Source organism: Guillardia theta (assembly GCF_000315625.1).
Source record: "Guillardia theta CCMP2712 unplaced genomic scaffold GUITHscaffold_32, whole genome shotgun sequence".
Taxonomy (NCBI): domain Eukaryota; class Cryptophyceae; order Pyrenomonadales; family Geminigeraceae; genus Guillardia; species Guillardia theta.
Window position 1 is genome coordinate 3,080 of NW_005434642.1, and position 14,526 is coordinate 17,605.

Genomic DNA, 14,526 nt, shown 5'->3' on the forward strand with positions numbered 1-14,526 from the left:
CGCTGCTGGAGATCTGCTGCGGGGAGACAACCTACCGCACGGAGACGGCGTGGGGGAAGTACGCGGGGTCATGGAATGAAGAGGTGAGGACAGGGAGGGAGGGAGGGAGGGAGGGAGGGAGGGAGGGAGGGAGGGAGGGAGGGAGGGAGGGAGGAAGAGCAGGAGGAAGAGCAGGAGAATGGGACTGATCGATGGTTTCAGTTTGTGTTTGCGATCGACTCACTCAGCATGGACCTGACGCTGATGCTCTACGATGATGTGAGGGGAAGCGAGGGAAGGCGTGTGGGAGGAGGGGCCGGGGGGCAGAGGGCGGAGGGAGGAAGAGGGTACAGAGTGAAGAGTTGGAGGAGGTGAAGGAGGTATGAAGGGGAAGCGGACGAGGACGGACAAGGAGAAAGAGGGTGCTGATATGTGAGCAGAACCGAGGGAAATTCAAGGAGCTGATCGGGAGGGCAAAGATAAAGATCAAAAGTATACTCCAGTCGGTACGGAAGAGGAGGAAAGGGGGGGGAGAGGGGAGCAGCAGAGCAGAGGATGAGGGTTCATGTGATGGAAGCACAGGGGGAATGTTGGGTGGAGATGAAGAAGAAGAACGGGGAGAGCGTGTTGGGTCAGAACAAGAAAACGACGAGAGTGAAGGTGAGGTTTTTTATTCATCTCACTCAACCTAACCTCTCGAAAGACATCCGTTTCATCATCATCATCATAATCATAATCATCATCGTCATCATTATCATCATTATCATCATCGTCTTCTTCATCATCGTCATCACCGTCATCATCATTTTTGTCATCGTCATCATCATCATCATCATCATCATCATCATCATCATCATCATCATCATCATCATCATCCACATCTGAGTTCTTATCACTCGTTGCTCGCATGCTCTACTTGCGCACCTTACTTCTTCTTCATCACCTCAGATCTCTGTGGACCAATGGACGCAGAAGAATCATACAGCTCTCGATCACAATCAGATCTCTCCTCTGGTCGCCTCCCCTCTGCCACCTGTTCTCCTCCTCATCTTCAAACTCTTCAGGAGCTCACCAACTTTGTGCAATTCCTCGAGGACGAGGAGTGGACGTTCCGGGTGCGAGGAGGATGATTCAGGGCTAAGTTCCCGTCCTGATTGCTCCCTGGCAGTTTCGAGTGACAAGGGTCGGCTACCTGTGCTGCAGATTATGGGAAGGGTGACAGAAAGTTGTTGTTTCGTTCCTGTCTCGTCAAGTTTTCCCAGGATTGCTCCGGATTGCTATGTGGAGACGATGTTTGTGAATCAGGCCGGGAAGAGGGTGTGAGTTGAACACAAGTCCAGTCTGTTTGATACTTTGACGATGTTTGTTGTTATTCACGACGTTTATTTTCTGTTGTTGTCTGACAGCGATGTCTGTCAGCGATGTCGATGATGATGATGATGATGATTGTGTATGATGATTGTGTATGATCTCAGCCGTATATTCGCGATCTTTGTTGTCTATTGACGATCATCTCTTCTTCCTCGCAGGAGCGAGGCCCAGTCGACTTCAGTGTGCAAGAAACATGGAGGATTTCCAGGATGGACGGAGAGTATGACTGTAAGAAAGCGTATAGCTCTCATCCTGTTCCTCTTCCTGCTCCTCCCCCTCGTCGATCACTACTAGTACCACTCTTCCTCCTCCTTCTCCTTCTCCTCTTTGTTCCCTTTCATGTCCTCTTATATCCTCTCTCAACTTTCCCCCTTGCGCTCCCCACTTTGGCATCCTAGCCCCTCCCCTCTTCTCTCCCTCTCCCTGCCCTTCTCCCTCTCCTTCCTCCTCTCTCTCTTCACCGCCATCTCTCCTCTCCCCAACCCATTCCTTCTCCCCCTCTCCCTCCTGATCTCTCACTTCCTCCTGCCCCTCTCCCCACTCCCTCTCCACTTCCTTCGGATGATGCTTCCTTCTCAGCTGAGGGTCCCGAAGAACGAAGACATTCAAACCCTCCAGCTCCTCCTCGCCTTCAAGTCTTCCTCCATGCTGCGCCTTACCAAGTCCTCCGACTTGGGTCCATCGAAACTCTTGAGGCAAGCAAGTGACAACAGAGCAGGTCTGACCAAGGCCAACCTGTTTCAAGTGTATTTCGAGTCGAAGAGCAAACCAAAGATCGATCTTGACCTTCATGTGATGAGTTGTGTGATGATAGGACAGTCATTAACTTGACTCTGATCCCCAGGCCTTTGAGAACGGGTTCCGTCTCCTTGACAACCACGGTCTTCACCTACCTCCCTCCTGTCCCTCCCTCCTTTCCCTCCCTCCCTCCTTTCCCTCCCTCCCTCCTTTCCCTCCCTCCTTTCCCTCCCTCCTTTCCCTCCCTCCCTCCCTTCCTCACATCTTCGTCAAGGCGTGCCCATCACCGTCACGCTGGAGACTATCTTCACCAAGGCAGAGACCAGGTTCACGAGCTCCCGCGCGCGCCTCTCCATCTCCCTCCGAGAGCACGGCGAGTTCCTGGACCAGCTCAAGGACCTCGAGGAGCAGATCCAACGGCTGAGCCAACGGGAGTATAAGGTGCGAGCCTCGGCCCTCGGCCCTTGAACTTACAGCTTCCTGCCCCAGCTCGTCTCTTTCTCGGCCACCAAGTCGAGGAGGGTCTCTCCGTCTACATCCCCGTCCGCTGCCTCATGCTCAGGTGCAGGTGCAGGAGATGCTGCAGGAGCTGGAGGAGGTCCGAGCGGTGACGTGGCCCTCTCCCCTTATCTCGCCTCCTCACCTTGTCGGACAGGAGATGGAATCCTTGCCTGCGAAGAAGGAACTCGCGCCTGTCTCGCTCCCTTGCGGCTCTAACGCTCCTTGCTGCTCAGGATTCTTTGGTCCTGTCATTCAACAAAGTCGCAGACATGCTTCGCCCGGATTCCATGAACACAGATGGTGCTATGCCTCCTCTTCCGTCCTCCTCCGTCCTCTTCAATTCCCTCCTTCGCTGTTCAACATCTCTGACTGCCCTTCTCTTCAGTCGCAGCGGGGTCGTCGCAGCGAGACATTCTCCTTGCCATGTCTGCCAGTCTCTTCTTTGTTCTCCTCTACTCTCTCTTTCCTCGCCCTTGAACCTATCAGCCCCCAATAAATCGTCTGAGTCTCACTGGCCGCTGCGCCGTCTCTGCATCCGTCATGGAGGCCCCCGCCGTGCGGCTACTCAGCACTGAGGGCCCGGTGACTTACTCAGTCAGCCTGCAGTGAGCGCGAGTCACGGCAGAGTCGTTTCAACTCTCAGTGTAGGGGGGCTATTCAGTCACGCCACTGTGTACTTGTTACTAGGCTCAGCATGTGGTGCCTGAGTTACCCTGGTGGCTACCGGCGTCAGATCAGTGTCACGGACTCGCCCGCGGCCGTGACAAGCTCACGGTGCTCTCCAGCATTGTACCGTACCTGTCGGAAGTTGAGGGCGCCCATGATGAACGTTACCGTCACGGCGGACTCCGCGGTGCAGTCGGGCCCCCGCCTCTCCCCAGTCACCCGCAGTTAAGTTGACGGTACCCGGTACCCTTCAAGGGTGCATCCTTTACTTTCACACTGTGCTATCCGCCCCGATCGATCCGACTCGTTGAACCCCCGGGCCCCCGTGCCGCTCAACCCGGTGACCGAGTCCCGGCGGGCCGCCCGCGGGCCGGGCGCGGCCCGGCAGCCCGGCGGCCGCCGCCCGGCCCGGCCGGGCGCTGGTGACGTCGATGCTTTGATCAACTAGCAGTACACCCACCCCTCCATTGAGTGGTTATCCACCCTGACCCTACCAATTACCTCAAATCAGACCCACCTTGCTGGGTTTGAGCCTTGCTCAACTACCCCCCTTTTCAATGGTACCACGCTCGAGACCGGCGCTGGGAAACGGTGGGGTAGGGGGTGGCCTTTGAATTTGTTCATCATTGGAAAGGGGGGTCTTTTGCCAGACAATGTAAAGGGGTTTACAGGGGTACTGAGTTTACAAGGGTGGGTAGGTGGAAAGGGTGAAATCCAGGTTGGCTGTGGAAGGGGAGGAAGCAGTAATGGAAGGGGTTGGGATGCAGGGTATGGAAGAAGCCATGGCAGCAAGAAAGGAGCCGGCAACATTCATCGACTACATTGAGGAGTATGGCTTCCTTGTCTTCATGCTCGCTGTGTTGCTATATTTCATTGTGCGCAAGCTGAAAGAAAGTTACGGTACCATGAAGTTGGAGGCAAAGCTCAAATCCAGAGACGACTCCATGAGGAAGATAAGAGAACTGCAACAGGCAAGATATGAAATAGAAACTGCCGAAAAACGAAAACACCTTGCTGAAATTGAGGAAGAGAGAAGAAAACAACAGTTGGAGGAGATGGAAGCAGCAAGCCAAGGTAGATCTGCAAAGAAGCCGGAGACAAAGAAGCCCAAGGACACGAGGGACTATTGGGACAACGCAAGTGGGTTTAGTCATATGAACAATGGGGGGGGAGGCAGAGGATATAAACCATCATGCCGCCGGCGAGGTGGATGAGGTTAATTGGCCGTGGTCGGGATTTGGTGGGCCACGGCATATTTCTTCGCATGCTTTCAGATACATGGAGGGCAATACCCGCGCATTGACAGACTTTCTTCAAACGGGACGACTGAGGGAAAGCCTTGAGCGCAAAACTCTGCAAAGCTGCAAAGGATGAAGGTGGGGTGCATAACATCGTCTGTGGTACTACACTTGGTGTGAGAGAAGTGAGATGGTGGAACGCGACCCTTGTCATGATTAGAATCTCTGAATAAAACTTAATCAGCACAGATGATTCTGATAGGAGAAGAGAAGCAATAATTCCCTCCTTCTTATTTCGACAATAATTTATTTGATCGATGCCAAACAAAATTGCTACATTGAGGCCATGGATCTCGACGAATCGTCGATGACAAAAGCCAAATAAATAACACTTCTCTGGCCCCCAAAACAGTTCAGTTGCTTTGATCACATCTCGATTTCTGTCTGACTCAAACCCAGCATGCTTAGATAGAAAACAACGGACGTCCGACATGCACAATGTGATCGACCTTGCTGAACCTCTTGAAGATTAACCTATCTCTCCCTCATGTCTGCTGTTTAGCCTCACCCCCCTGACCCTCTGATAAAATCCTGTGTGCTACCTCGATCTGTAGAACCAAGGTTTCACCGAACCTCACAGACTTTGCTCCAGATATATACCTTGGACTGCAAGTACTTCGATCCACCTCTTGAAGGATCGTTGTTTTCAAACAAGAGCTTGTATTTCTGTTGATAATCCATATCACGAACACGTTAGTATACCATGTAAAACGATACCTGTTTGATAGTTTCTATATCTGCCGCTTTCTCAACATTGAGAATCTTTATCGCTTCATCCCTTGACATCTTCGAGCTCTTGAGAACAGCCTGCCTTGCCGCCCCTCCAGCTTGTGCATCTACAAGGAAAACAAAAACTCTCAGCCCTGCCTGGTCGACTGAACGTCTTGCAGACTCACTTATCATCGCTTGCTTGTAAGCATCCACAAGCGCACGCCCAACAATTGGTGCAGCCACAGCAGCCACACGAAAAACCGCAGAGAAGACAGAAGGTAACTGAAACAATTCTCTTGTCAGAGGCGTGAAAAAAATTCTTGGCCGCGTCTGACTTACCGGTGCCATTGCGAGTGGGAACCTAAAGACTCTCGGGTTCTTGTGAAAGGTTCTCCGCTCAGGAAGAGGTGTAGCTCGGCTTGCAGTAAGTGCTGGAAAGCAAGACGTAGATCGATCGAGATGGTATCACTCAGTAAGGCTGAGGAGGAGGAGGAGGAGGAGGAGGAGGAGGAGGAGGAGGAGGAGGAGAGCCTGCAAACACGCTTGCTTCGCGCAGCTTCTCAAGCAAGCGAAGGAAGAACGAATGTCAGCCAGTGGGTGGGTGGGTTTTATGGGGTAGGGTACTCTAGACTATCCTGAAGACTAGAGATGGTGGTGGGGGTAGCAGTCCCAGGGTAGAAGAACTGGGGTCTGAGAGGGGGTGGTCGTGGGTGAAGAACCTGCACGATCGGAGTGATAACAATTTTGGTAGAATTTTCAGAGTCATCCAAAATGTTAGGCAGATATTCAAAATTTGGCATCTGACATATTGATTTTAGCGGAAATTGAAGAAAATCAAACACTCGCCCATACAATAGCCCCCACCCCTTACATCCCATTCCTACCCCACCTCCCCCATCCACCCCACCCACCCCACCCCACCCCACCCCACCCCATCCCTCTCACCACCACCACTCCCCCTCGAACTTCTCCAGTGTTTTAAAACTACTGGAGGAAGACAGGGTGGGTACCCTCATTCGCCAAGTAAACGTGTTTTTGACGGTAGGTCATAGGCTCTCCACAGGGGTGGGTCCTTCCCTCTGGGTCCTCTAGGGGTCCTCTAGGGGGTCCTCTATTGCGTCCTCGAGGGGGTCCTCCAGGGGTCTCAGTCCACTTTGGTCAGTGTGGGGATGTGGACAATCTTGCCATGTCAGGGATGGGAAGCATGGGTGCGATCAGATAGGCTTGCGAGGGGAAGGAGGAACGAAAATGTCGACGGTGGACGATGGAAAGAGATCAAGACAAGCTCAAGGACAAGAAGCGAGGACAAGGTATAGCCGTGGTACACAGCAGCAGCAATATTCCCTATTGGGCCATCGAAACCAGGAAGGGAGGTTTTCGGAAAGAACATCGGAATACATTTCGATATTGTAGGTTCTTTGTTCGATGTGATCTTGCGCGACATCTCGAAGCTATACCGTGTTTTCGGTGTCAGTGTTTTCAGTAATAGCGCTTACTTTTGTGTTTGTACAGAAACGGCGTTAACACGATGGGATGTGTAGTTACGATTACCTTCATGATCATCTTGTTCCTGTCGTCAACGGCTACTGGGCAAAGGCAGAGCTCCCGAGATTCACGCGAGACGATGGGATATGATCCCTCCAAAGAGACGTTAGGGACAGTGAGCATGCCATCTATGCCTTCAAAGGACTCATCCTTCCTTATCGATGGAAACAAGCAGAACTCCCAGCCGATGCGGGCTTCAGGATTCCCAGATGTACAGAATCAGATCTCTGCTCCAAGCTCCTCCGCTCCATGCAAGTGCCCTGCAGGTGGTCACAAGATACCTCATGTTGCAAGTCGCTGACCATGTCTTAGGCAACCAGGCAAGAGGTGGGAATGTTGCGACTGCAGCTGCGACTCTCGGTGCTCTGATGTGGGCAGGAGGTCAGATTCCGCAAATGAGCAAAGTTTGGAAGTCTAAGAATGCTCAGTCATTCTCTGCGATGACTTTGTTCTTCCAATTGGGTGCATCTTTTCTCTGTGCAATCTATGCCTTGTTGTCTGGATCGTTCACTCTCACACTGTTTTCCATGTTCTTATTTGGCAGGTGAACCTTGATATTTTGTTGTTGCTTGTGCATTCATCTAACTTGTTCTTTACTTTCTTTTTCGTCTTGTTTTCTTGCGTGAACAGTTCTGGGCTTTATCTGTATGTGTATATCAAGCATCCGGCCATTCAATCTCCCGAGGAATGGAACCTTCAGAATGTACAAGCAGTGAACGAGGAGTTTGCTGACTTTGGCGATAAATTGGATGATCTTTGAAAGTATTCCGTTCTCTTGAAAAAGTTGCTGTTCATCGTTGGGGATACCGTAGTACCTGCTGGACTTTCACCCCAGGATCAGTCGGAACTTGAAGCCAAGTTTTCGAATTGCGAAAATTCCGAACTTCCACACGACATGGCTTTGCATGGTTCCGATAGTCAAGTCACTACTGTGGTGGCTGCCGCAGTGCAGTGCAGTACCGTACCGAGCCTCCCGGAGGCTGGCTCGCCGCCGACAGTGAGTGCTTGAACTGACGGTCACCCGGCGGCGAGCCCGCTTCCGCCGTTGAAGCCAAGTGGGCCGGGCCGGGGCCGACCCGGGCCTTAGACTCAACGGTGAGTCCGGTGCCACGGTCACGCCGGCCCGGGGCTTGTAGCCTCCGAGAGGCGACTCTCGGAGGCTCGGTAGGCCCGCTCAGTCGGCAACTGAATTGTGCTTGGGCCCACCTCAGGCACAAATGGGATTTGACATGATGGGTAACCCGGTGGTGTCCTGTGATGGGGTAGTGGGGGTACTCAGTGATACCGGTCTCCTCGAGACCAAGTTTTCAGAAAGAGTACGGGTGGGTGCTATGACGAGTACCCTACCTGCTCCCGCCAATCCAGCATCCGAGGCTTGACCACCCTCTTGTATTACATTGACCCCTGGGTTGCCCCACCATTCCTACCCACCCCTACCCTACCCCCTCTAATTTTCTTCTCCAGCCTGACCCAGGTGATTTCTCGCTTGCCGCCCATGGAACTTCAACTTCGCTCTGAGGGCGGGAGGACGACGACGAGAGCAGACGACAAGATGATGGCAGGAGAAAGGTTGGAAGAGCTGTTACATCTGCAGACAAGGCGCTTCTGAAGAGAAAGAAATCATCCATCTCTCCGATCTTACCCAATTCCCAAGACACAAACTTCGCTCACAACTCCTACAGCGACTTGTCCGAGAATTTTGATTTGGATTCCAGAACAAAGTCAGCAAGTACATCCGATTTGAAAAGGGCCATTGCAAAACATGCAGAGTCAAGGATCGCAAAACCATTCTCCACATCTCACAGTCAGAAAGGCTGCGGTATGCATTATCTGCATCGTGTCAAATCAGAAATGTGACATGTGGCTCAGGAAAACAACGCAGCAATGAACAAAGAGGATGAATCAGGTCCTTCTAACAAGAATTCAGAAAATGATCCAACAGACAGCACCCCTGAAAATTCCAGGTCTCCACTGAGCAGGTTCTGCCTAGAGGTTTTTTGTTGAATATCGCTGAAAGTAATGTACAGAGAAGACAAATTCAAAAAAATGTCAAACCTTCGTCAAAGACTCGGCAATTTGATCAGCGACAAAGATTCACCTGTAAGAAATAGTTTGATATCAGATTTGGCAATTGATCTTTTGTTTTCTTAGGGATCATCCCCCCCAAAGCGACCTTTGGTACCTTCGAATGACATCAAGGTAAATCAAGTCATTCTGTCTGAAGAGCCACTAAAACCACACAGGATTCTCCACAATCAGCTAAACGGACTAGAGCTCAAGAGCTTATTGCAAAGTAATGCTGCTCACCTTTTCAATCGTTCCGTTGAGAAATGTTTTTTGGTATATTCCGGCTTACTCCCCTCGTCTTCAGATTGAGAGCGAGGACTGAAGGCCATATCAATTCTTTCACTCCACTCAACAAAATCGGAGAATTCAAAGATAGTTCAAGATTACAAGTACATCTCTCTTCTTTCTCTGCACCTGACCTAATCCAAGTCATTTAGCAGGCAGGAAATTCATTTCCCAGCCAAGAAATGATTTACAGTAACATTCTCCCTTTTTGTGTAGCTTATATGAGTTCAATGCTGCAGACCCAGACAAGTTTGGTTCGAACTCAGACTCCAAGGCAGTGAAGATGTCTGACAGCAGTAAAAAAGATGGGCCAAAGAAAGAGCGGAAGAACTTTCCGAAGGAGACAGTGGATGAATTGAAGAAATGGTTTGAAGAGCATATCATGCACCCTTATCCCGATGATTCAGACAAAGAGCTGCTCGCTGAGAAGACAGGCTTAACAACCGCTCAGGTTTGCTCGCATCACGTACGATGTCTTCTCTTGATAGGGGAGCAGGTCAGCTACTGGTTTGTCAATGCCCGAAAGCGGATCTGGCAGCCGATGTTGCAAGACAAGCAGCAAGCTTCGCTGTCTGGGTATGCCAAGGTCACAGCAGCCGACGTGATGGTTCGAGGGATGGCACAGAAGTTGAAGGGTTCACCGCAAGGGCTAGAGGGTCTCATGGATCTTCAAGGAGGTTCATGACTAGAGCACTGATAGACACGGCGAGCTGACTGGAATGTCGCAGGAGGCGGATCATCTGGCGAAGAAGGCGAAGTTCTGGGCGATCTGATTTCCGGCATGGCACCTCCAGGAGCACCGATTGTAGTCAACAAGATGGCGCTCTCGACCAACGAGGCAGACAGCGAGCAAGAGAGAAGGGCAGAAGAAGGAAGCCGCGATACGCCAGCTAGTGAGAGGTAGGAAAGAGAGGATCAAAAGGCGTCAGGTTAATTAACAGCTTCTTCGTTGCGCTGTGTCATGTAAATTTCTGGATAGAGTAATATATACAACTTGTCCACCTCAGCACACACTCGATCTTCGAACCCGCCTCGGGTGCATGAATGATCTGATAGCTGGGCAGAAGGGGCTGTCATGTCATGTGGATAGTGAGGGACGAGAATCTACTTGGGCAGAAACCCTCCCGTGAACATGCGAATGAGCGTGCGATCCAAGTCACCCTCCAACATTCCATGCACCAGCACGTCCCTCGAGGCCTGCGGGTGGCGTCAACCCCAGCTCCGACCCTCCTCAGCTCACCTGGTAGCCGCTGAAGCGGATGGCGTGGTTGAGCCCCAGCTGGAGCACGCGCGGCACGACGCCCTTGAAAAGAGCTCTGATCCCTTCCTCCTCCACGATCGTCTTCATCGTCCCCAGCATGTCTGTGTACCGGCGACTTTTGGCCCCTTCGGCCTTGCGAGCACCCGCAGGTGAAGCCTGGCCTTCCTTGCCAGCTTGCTCGTCCTCCTTGCCCGGGTTGAAAAACTCTATCGTCTTCTCAGAAGCCAAGGCAAGACGATCCATGACCCCGACGTTCGCCGCATCCTCCCCCTCCGCCGCCTCGGCTTCAGCCAGCGCGGAGTCCTTGGAGATGTTGTGGATGCCTTCCTCTATCCACGTCTTGAGCTCCGTCCACGAGCTCTTGTCACCTGCAGCGGCTCCCGTGTACACCGGCTCCTTCTCCTTCTCCTCCTCCTCCTCCTCCTCCTGGTCATTTCCCCCTGAGTCCATCAGAATTCGCGTGCTCGCCACTGACAGCGGGCATGTCAGACCCGCCGTGATGGCGGAGCAGATGAATCCTCCCACGAACTGATCGGAGATGGTGGGTTCGTGACCGAAGTAAGTGCTCACCAGTCCCTGGTAGGCTGTGAAGAGCGCGAAGTTGAGGATGGTGAAGGGAAAGTCCAGCTGAAGGAGCGGGATGTAACCGCGATAGAAGCCGTACAGCCCTTCTTTCATCAGGATAGTCTGCCGTAGGAGTTCAGAGGGTGTAGTGTCAGAAACCCCCTCCCCCCCCCATCCTCTGCCTTCTCCCTCTCCCACTCCTTCGGTCTTCCTCCTCTTCCTCGCCCTCCTACCTTGGCACTCTCCACAAAGTTGGGCTCCAGGCCCGTCTGCACCCTCGTCTTCACGGTCTCAGCTGGACAACGTACGAGCCAGTAGACTGAGTCTGCCAGCACGATACCAGCAAGGAACGTCTGCAGGAGGATCAGCAGGGGGTGAGGAGAACGAGAACTCTTACCTGTGTGGGGTTGAAGCCTGAAGCAGGCATGACCTTCTTGAGCACGTCCTTGGCTCCAAAAAAGAAGGCTCCCTGTACACAGATGAGGAGAGGAGAGGAGAGGAGAGGAGAGGAGATGAGGTGAAGGACAAGGTGAGGTGAGATGAGATGAGGGGACGAGACGAGCAAAATGGATAAAGAACAAGGAATCGGCAGGCAGGAGGGCAGGCGGGAGTGAAATGACGTCATGAGCAGGAGGGATCGCCAGGCACCTGGATGGGGCTGGCGAGCAGGACAGGCGTCACCCCCCGGTAGACATCGTTGAAGAGTCCCTGGGGGACTTTGATCGGGAGCCTCGACCAGAAGTTGGTGCTGGAGAAAGTGATCAGAGTCGCTCAGGCCCAGCAGGAGTCCAGCAGTACTTCATGATGCGGGTCGTCTCAGACCAGATCCTCTCTCCTCTCCTCAGTGTCACGGTCGTCTCGTTCCAGATCCGCTCGCCTCGTCGCCATGCTTGCAAGTTTTGCAGCTGCACCTTGTAGGGCTTCAGCGCCTGGCTGACCATGGCGGATCCTTGCTCTCCCAGCCGCTGTCTTCGCAGTCAGGCAAATTTACAATTCAGAGACAGGGGAGGGAGAGAACGAGAATCGATATCATGTGGTAGCTGTAAGTAAGAGCAGGGGGGAAGAGAGAGGTGGAAAGAGGTAGGTCAAGGAGGCAAGGCAAGAAGGGGGCAGGGGCAGGAAGTAGGAAGAGGGAGAAGAAAGCGAGGAGGTGGAGGAGGAGGTGGAGGAGAAGGAGGAGACGGAGGGGGACCTTGATTAGACGACGAGGATCCTCTCTGGGCTTGTTGATCATCACAGTTCCCCTCCCGACATCCTTTGTATAGAGCGTGAGGTCGATCTCCGGCCCCTCGACCACCGTCACTTGACCCTCAGTAAAATCCTCCTGCAAGAAAGCACGTCAGCCCAAGGCGCGAGGAGGAGGCGGACCGTGTACCTCCTCCGATGCCTCTGGCGAGTGTTTGGGGGGGAGGAAAGAGCCCTGCGTCATCAGCCTGGTACGGATCGTGTCCATGGGGAACGAGACGCAGTCCTTGAGAATCTCCCCTGCTGCTCCGGCGAGCAGACCTCCTTGGAGGACTTGCAGAGGGCTCAGCGTTGCCTTCTCCACCGTCATCTGCAAAGGTGTGAGAGAACGACGAGGAGGAAGGGAATCAGGATGGCAGGAAGGGAAGAGGAGGTGGAAGGGGAGGGGGAGAGGAGGAAGGCTGCAGCATGTTCTTACTCCTCCAAATAAGGGGAAGGTGATGTACTCTGCATCTCCCTTGATCTCCTTCTTGTAGAGATCGAAGGGCAGCACTTGATCCAGCTGCTTCAGCATGTCTTCATTCTTCAGCACCTTCTCCTCCACCACCCCCTGAGCAGCTCGAGTCACGCTCGCTCCTCCCGCACCTGCTTTCTCACCTGCAAGCTGCTCCATTGACGACGAAGCTTCTCCTTGAGCGAGAGGGGCCTTGTCGGGTCGATCTCAAGCAAGTCCATGGCTTCCTGCAGCAGCTGCTGTTGCAGATCCTTGTCGTTGACCTGAGCAAACAAGGCCGTCAGAAGGGGAGTCGGAGAAGGAAGAAACAGAGACTGCCATTGTTGTCTAGAGTGACAAGGAGAACAAGGAGGGGAGTGAGTGAGCAAACAAGGCCGTCAGAAGGGGAGACGGAGAAGGAAGAAACAGAGACTGCCATTGTTGTCTAGCATGACAAGGAGAACAAGGAGGGGAGTGAGTGAGCAAACAAGGCCGTCAGAAGGGGAGACGGAGAAGGAAGAAACAGAGACTGCCATTGTTGTCTAGCATGACAAGGAGAACAAGGAGGGGAGTGAGTGAGCAAACAAGGCCGTCAGAAGGGAAGTCGGAGAAGGAAGAAACAGAATATCTTCAGTACCTTGTACGCCGTAGATCTCAACTCAGAAGCAAGTTCGATTTGTTTTTGCATGAATTCAGACTTGATCCCCCTTACCTCTCTCCTCATCTTCTCGTCCAGCAGACTTTCCTCCACCTCCTTGAGCGCGTTCACGATGCTCTCCTCCGACCCCTTCACCTGCGCCCGCACCATCGAGTCCAACGACTTGGTGTCCTTGGGCTTCAGGGGCTTCAGGTCCTTGTCTCCCTCCAGCAAGATATCCTCTATCTTCTTCAGCTCCGCGTCCATCCCGTTTCTGAGGTCCGCCAAGTCGTTCTGCAGCTCCTTCCTGATGTTCTGCAGCTCCTTCTTCGTGGCGTCCGCATCTGCTCTCAACGCATTCACCTTCGCTGCTGCACCCCTGCCGCCCGGCATGGCGAGATCCTTCGCCTCCTCCTGACGCAGCCCAATCCCCAATGCGATGGATCCAAGGACGGCAGACGAGAAGAGGAAGATTCTCCGGGACTTGCGCGTGTTAGCGAGGAGAGAGTTCAGAGGTTTCTCCTCCTCTCCTTCATTTTCCGACATCCTGACTGTCAGACTCGCGCTCTCATGCCGGCAAACGCGCCGCGGACAACTGAGACCTGTTCTCCCCCCCTTCACATCGTGTCGGTTCAGCCTTGCCGCTGCCAAGTCAGCATTCCAGGAGAAGCCGCCTGATCCGATGCATAGGAGGAGCAAGACGAGAGAGACGAGCTGCACCCGAGGGACCAAACCCCTCCTCCATCTCCCCATCTCACCCTCCTTGTCCTGCCGCTGCAATGCACCTGCTGAACTTGGCTCGATCAAGTCAGCCCGACACAACACCAGCACCCTGAGGCTCAGCCAGCTCGTCTCCTCCCTTGTTCACCGAGCATGACCCCTTTGCATCTTCTCTTCTCTCTTCCTCCTCCTTCCTCCCGCGCCCCCCGCCATGTTGCAAGTCCGAGCTTCGGCCATCGTCGCCTTCTAACCCGGCAAACTCGCACTGTTCCAAACCCTTCTCCAATACTTTCGATAAGGTCTCTAATCTGATCATGTATTTTGAATATTTACCTGCAATATTTAAAACTTTCGTCAAATTATTACATCCCAAAATGTACAATGATGTATCAAATCTTGTCTTCAGTTTTCAAGAAATGTTACAACAATTTCAAGATTAATTTGAAATATATTAAAATTACCAGAAACTGATTGCTTTCAAAGACTATTTCGTTATTGATTGTCC

General features: G+C 52.8%; 6 protein-coding genes across 6 annotated transcripts; 4 read left to right on the top strand and 2 right to left on the bottom strand.

Annotated features, from left to right (window-relative positions):
* Positions 1-228: 228 nt before the first annotated feature.
* On the top strand, positions 229-3,066 carry GUITHDRAFT_138441 (hypothetical protein; the record flags this gene model as incomplete). The annotated part of the gene is made up of 13 exons (XM_005832868.1): positions 229-258; positions 420-485; positions 562-639; positions 928-993; positions 1,044-1,094; positions 1,148-1,194; positions 1,242-1,296; positions 1,930-2,142; positions 2,195-2,231; positions 2,363-2,529; positions 2,657-2,686; positions 2,823-2,889; positions 2,975-3,066. 13 exons carry the CDS (start codon positions 229-231, stop codon positions 3,064-3,066), a joined length of 999 nt encoding a protein of 332 aa, XP_005832925.1.
* A 926-nt stretch (positions 3,067-3,992) lies between these two features.
* GUITHDRAFT_152489 (hypothetical protein) lies at positions 3,993-4,742 on the top strand. Its single transcript, XM_005832869.1, has one exon. The coding sequence runs from the start codon at positions 4,002-4,004 to the stop codon at positions 4,467-4,469; it is 468 nt and encodes a 155-aa protein (XP_005832926.1). The 5' UTR covers positions 3,993-4,001; the 3' UTR covers positions 4,470-4,742.
* A 56-nt stretch (positions 4,743-4,798) lies between these two features.
* GUITHDRAFT_152490 (hypothetical protein) lies at positions 4,799-5,622 on the bottom strand. The gene is made up of 5 exons (XM_005832870.1): positions 5,604-5,622; positions 5,450-5,546; positions 5,271-5,389; positions 5,154-5,219; positions 4,799-5,101 (listed from the first exon to the last, which is right to left on the bottom strand). The coding sequence occupies exons 1-5, from the start codon at positions 5,610-5,612 to the stop codon at positions 5,039-5,041; spliced, it is 354 nt and encodes a 117-aa protein (XP_005832927.1). The 5' UTR covers positions 5,613-5,622; the 3' UTR covers positions 4,799-5,038.
* An 890-nt stretch (positions 5,623-6,512) lies between these two features.
* On the top strand, positions 6,513-7,357 carry GUITHDRAFT_107984 (hypothetical protein; the record flags this gene model as incomplete). The annotated part of the gene is made up of 3 exons (XM_005832871.1): positions 6,513-6,574; positions 6,777-7,075; positions 7,122-7,357. The coding sequence occupies 3 exons, from the start codon at positions 6,513-6,515 to the stop codon at positions 7,355-7,357; spliced, it is 597 nt and encodes a 198-aa protein (XP_005832928.1).
* A 2,132-nt stretch (positions 7,358-9,489) lies between these two features.
* On the top strand, positions 9,490-9,696 carry GUITHDRAFT_45285 (hypothetical protein; the record flags this gene model as incomplete). The annotated part of the gene is made up of 2 exons (XM_005832872.1): positions 9,490-9,612; positions 9,655-9,696. Coding segments are annotated over 2 exons (165 nt in total), but the record flags the coding sequence as incomplete, so codon positions are not given.
* A 569-nt stretch (positions 9,697-10,265) lies between these two features.
* GUITHDRAFT_107986 (hypothetical protein) lies at positions 10,266-13,847 on the bottom strand (the record flags this gene model as incomplete). Its single annotated transcript, XM_005832873.1, has 11 exons — positions 10,266-10,358; positions 10,402-11,109; positions 11,220-11,339; positions 11,384-11,455; positions 11,635-11,734; positions 11,785-11,951; positions 12,179-12,310; positions 12,362-12,541; positions 12,650-12,781; positions 12,829-12,948; positions 13,302-13,847. 11 exons carry the CDS (start codon positions 13,845-13,847, stop codon positions 10,266-10,268), a joined length of 2,370 nt encoding a protein of 789 aa, XP_005832930.1.
* Between the last annotated feature and the right edge of the window lie 679 nt (positions 13,848-14,526).

Coding starts and splice junctions, on each gene's coding strand:
- GUITHDRAFT_152489 (XM_005832869.1), top strand. CDS start 4,002: ATGGAAGGGGTTGGGATGCAGGGTATGGAAGAAGCCATGGCAGCAAGA.
- GUITHDRAFT_152490 (XM_005832870.1), bottom strand. Junction 5,220..5,270: donor ATATAGAAACTATCAAACAG/GTATCGTTTTAC, acceptor GATTATCAACAG/AAATACAAGCTCTTGTTTGA. Junction 5,102..5,153: donor CGAAGTACTTGCAGTCCAAG/GTATATATCTGG, acceptor TTGGTTCTACAG/ATCGAGGTAGCACACAGGAT.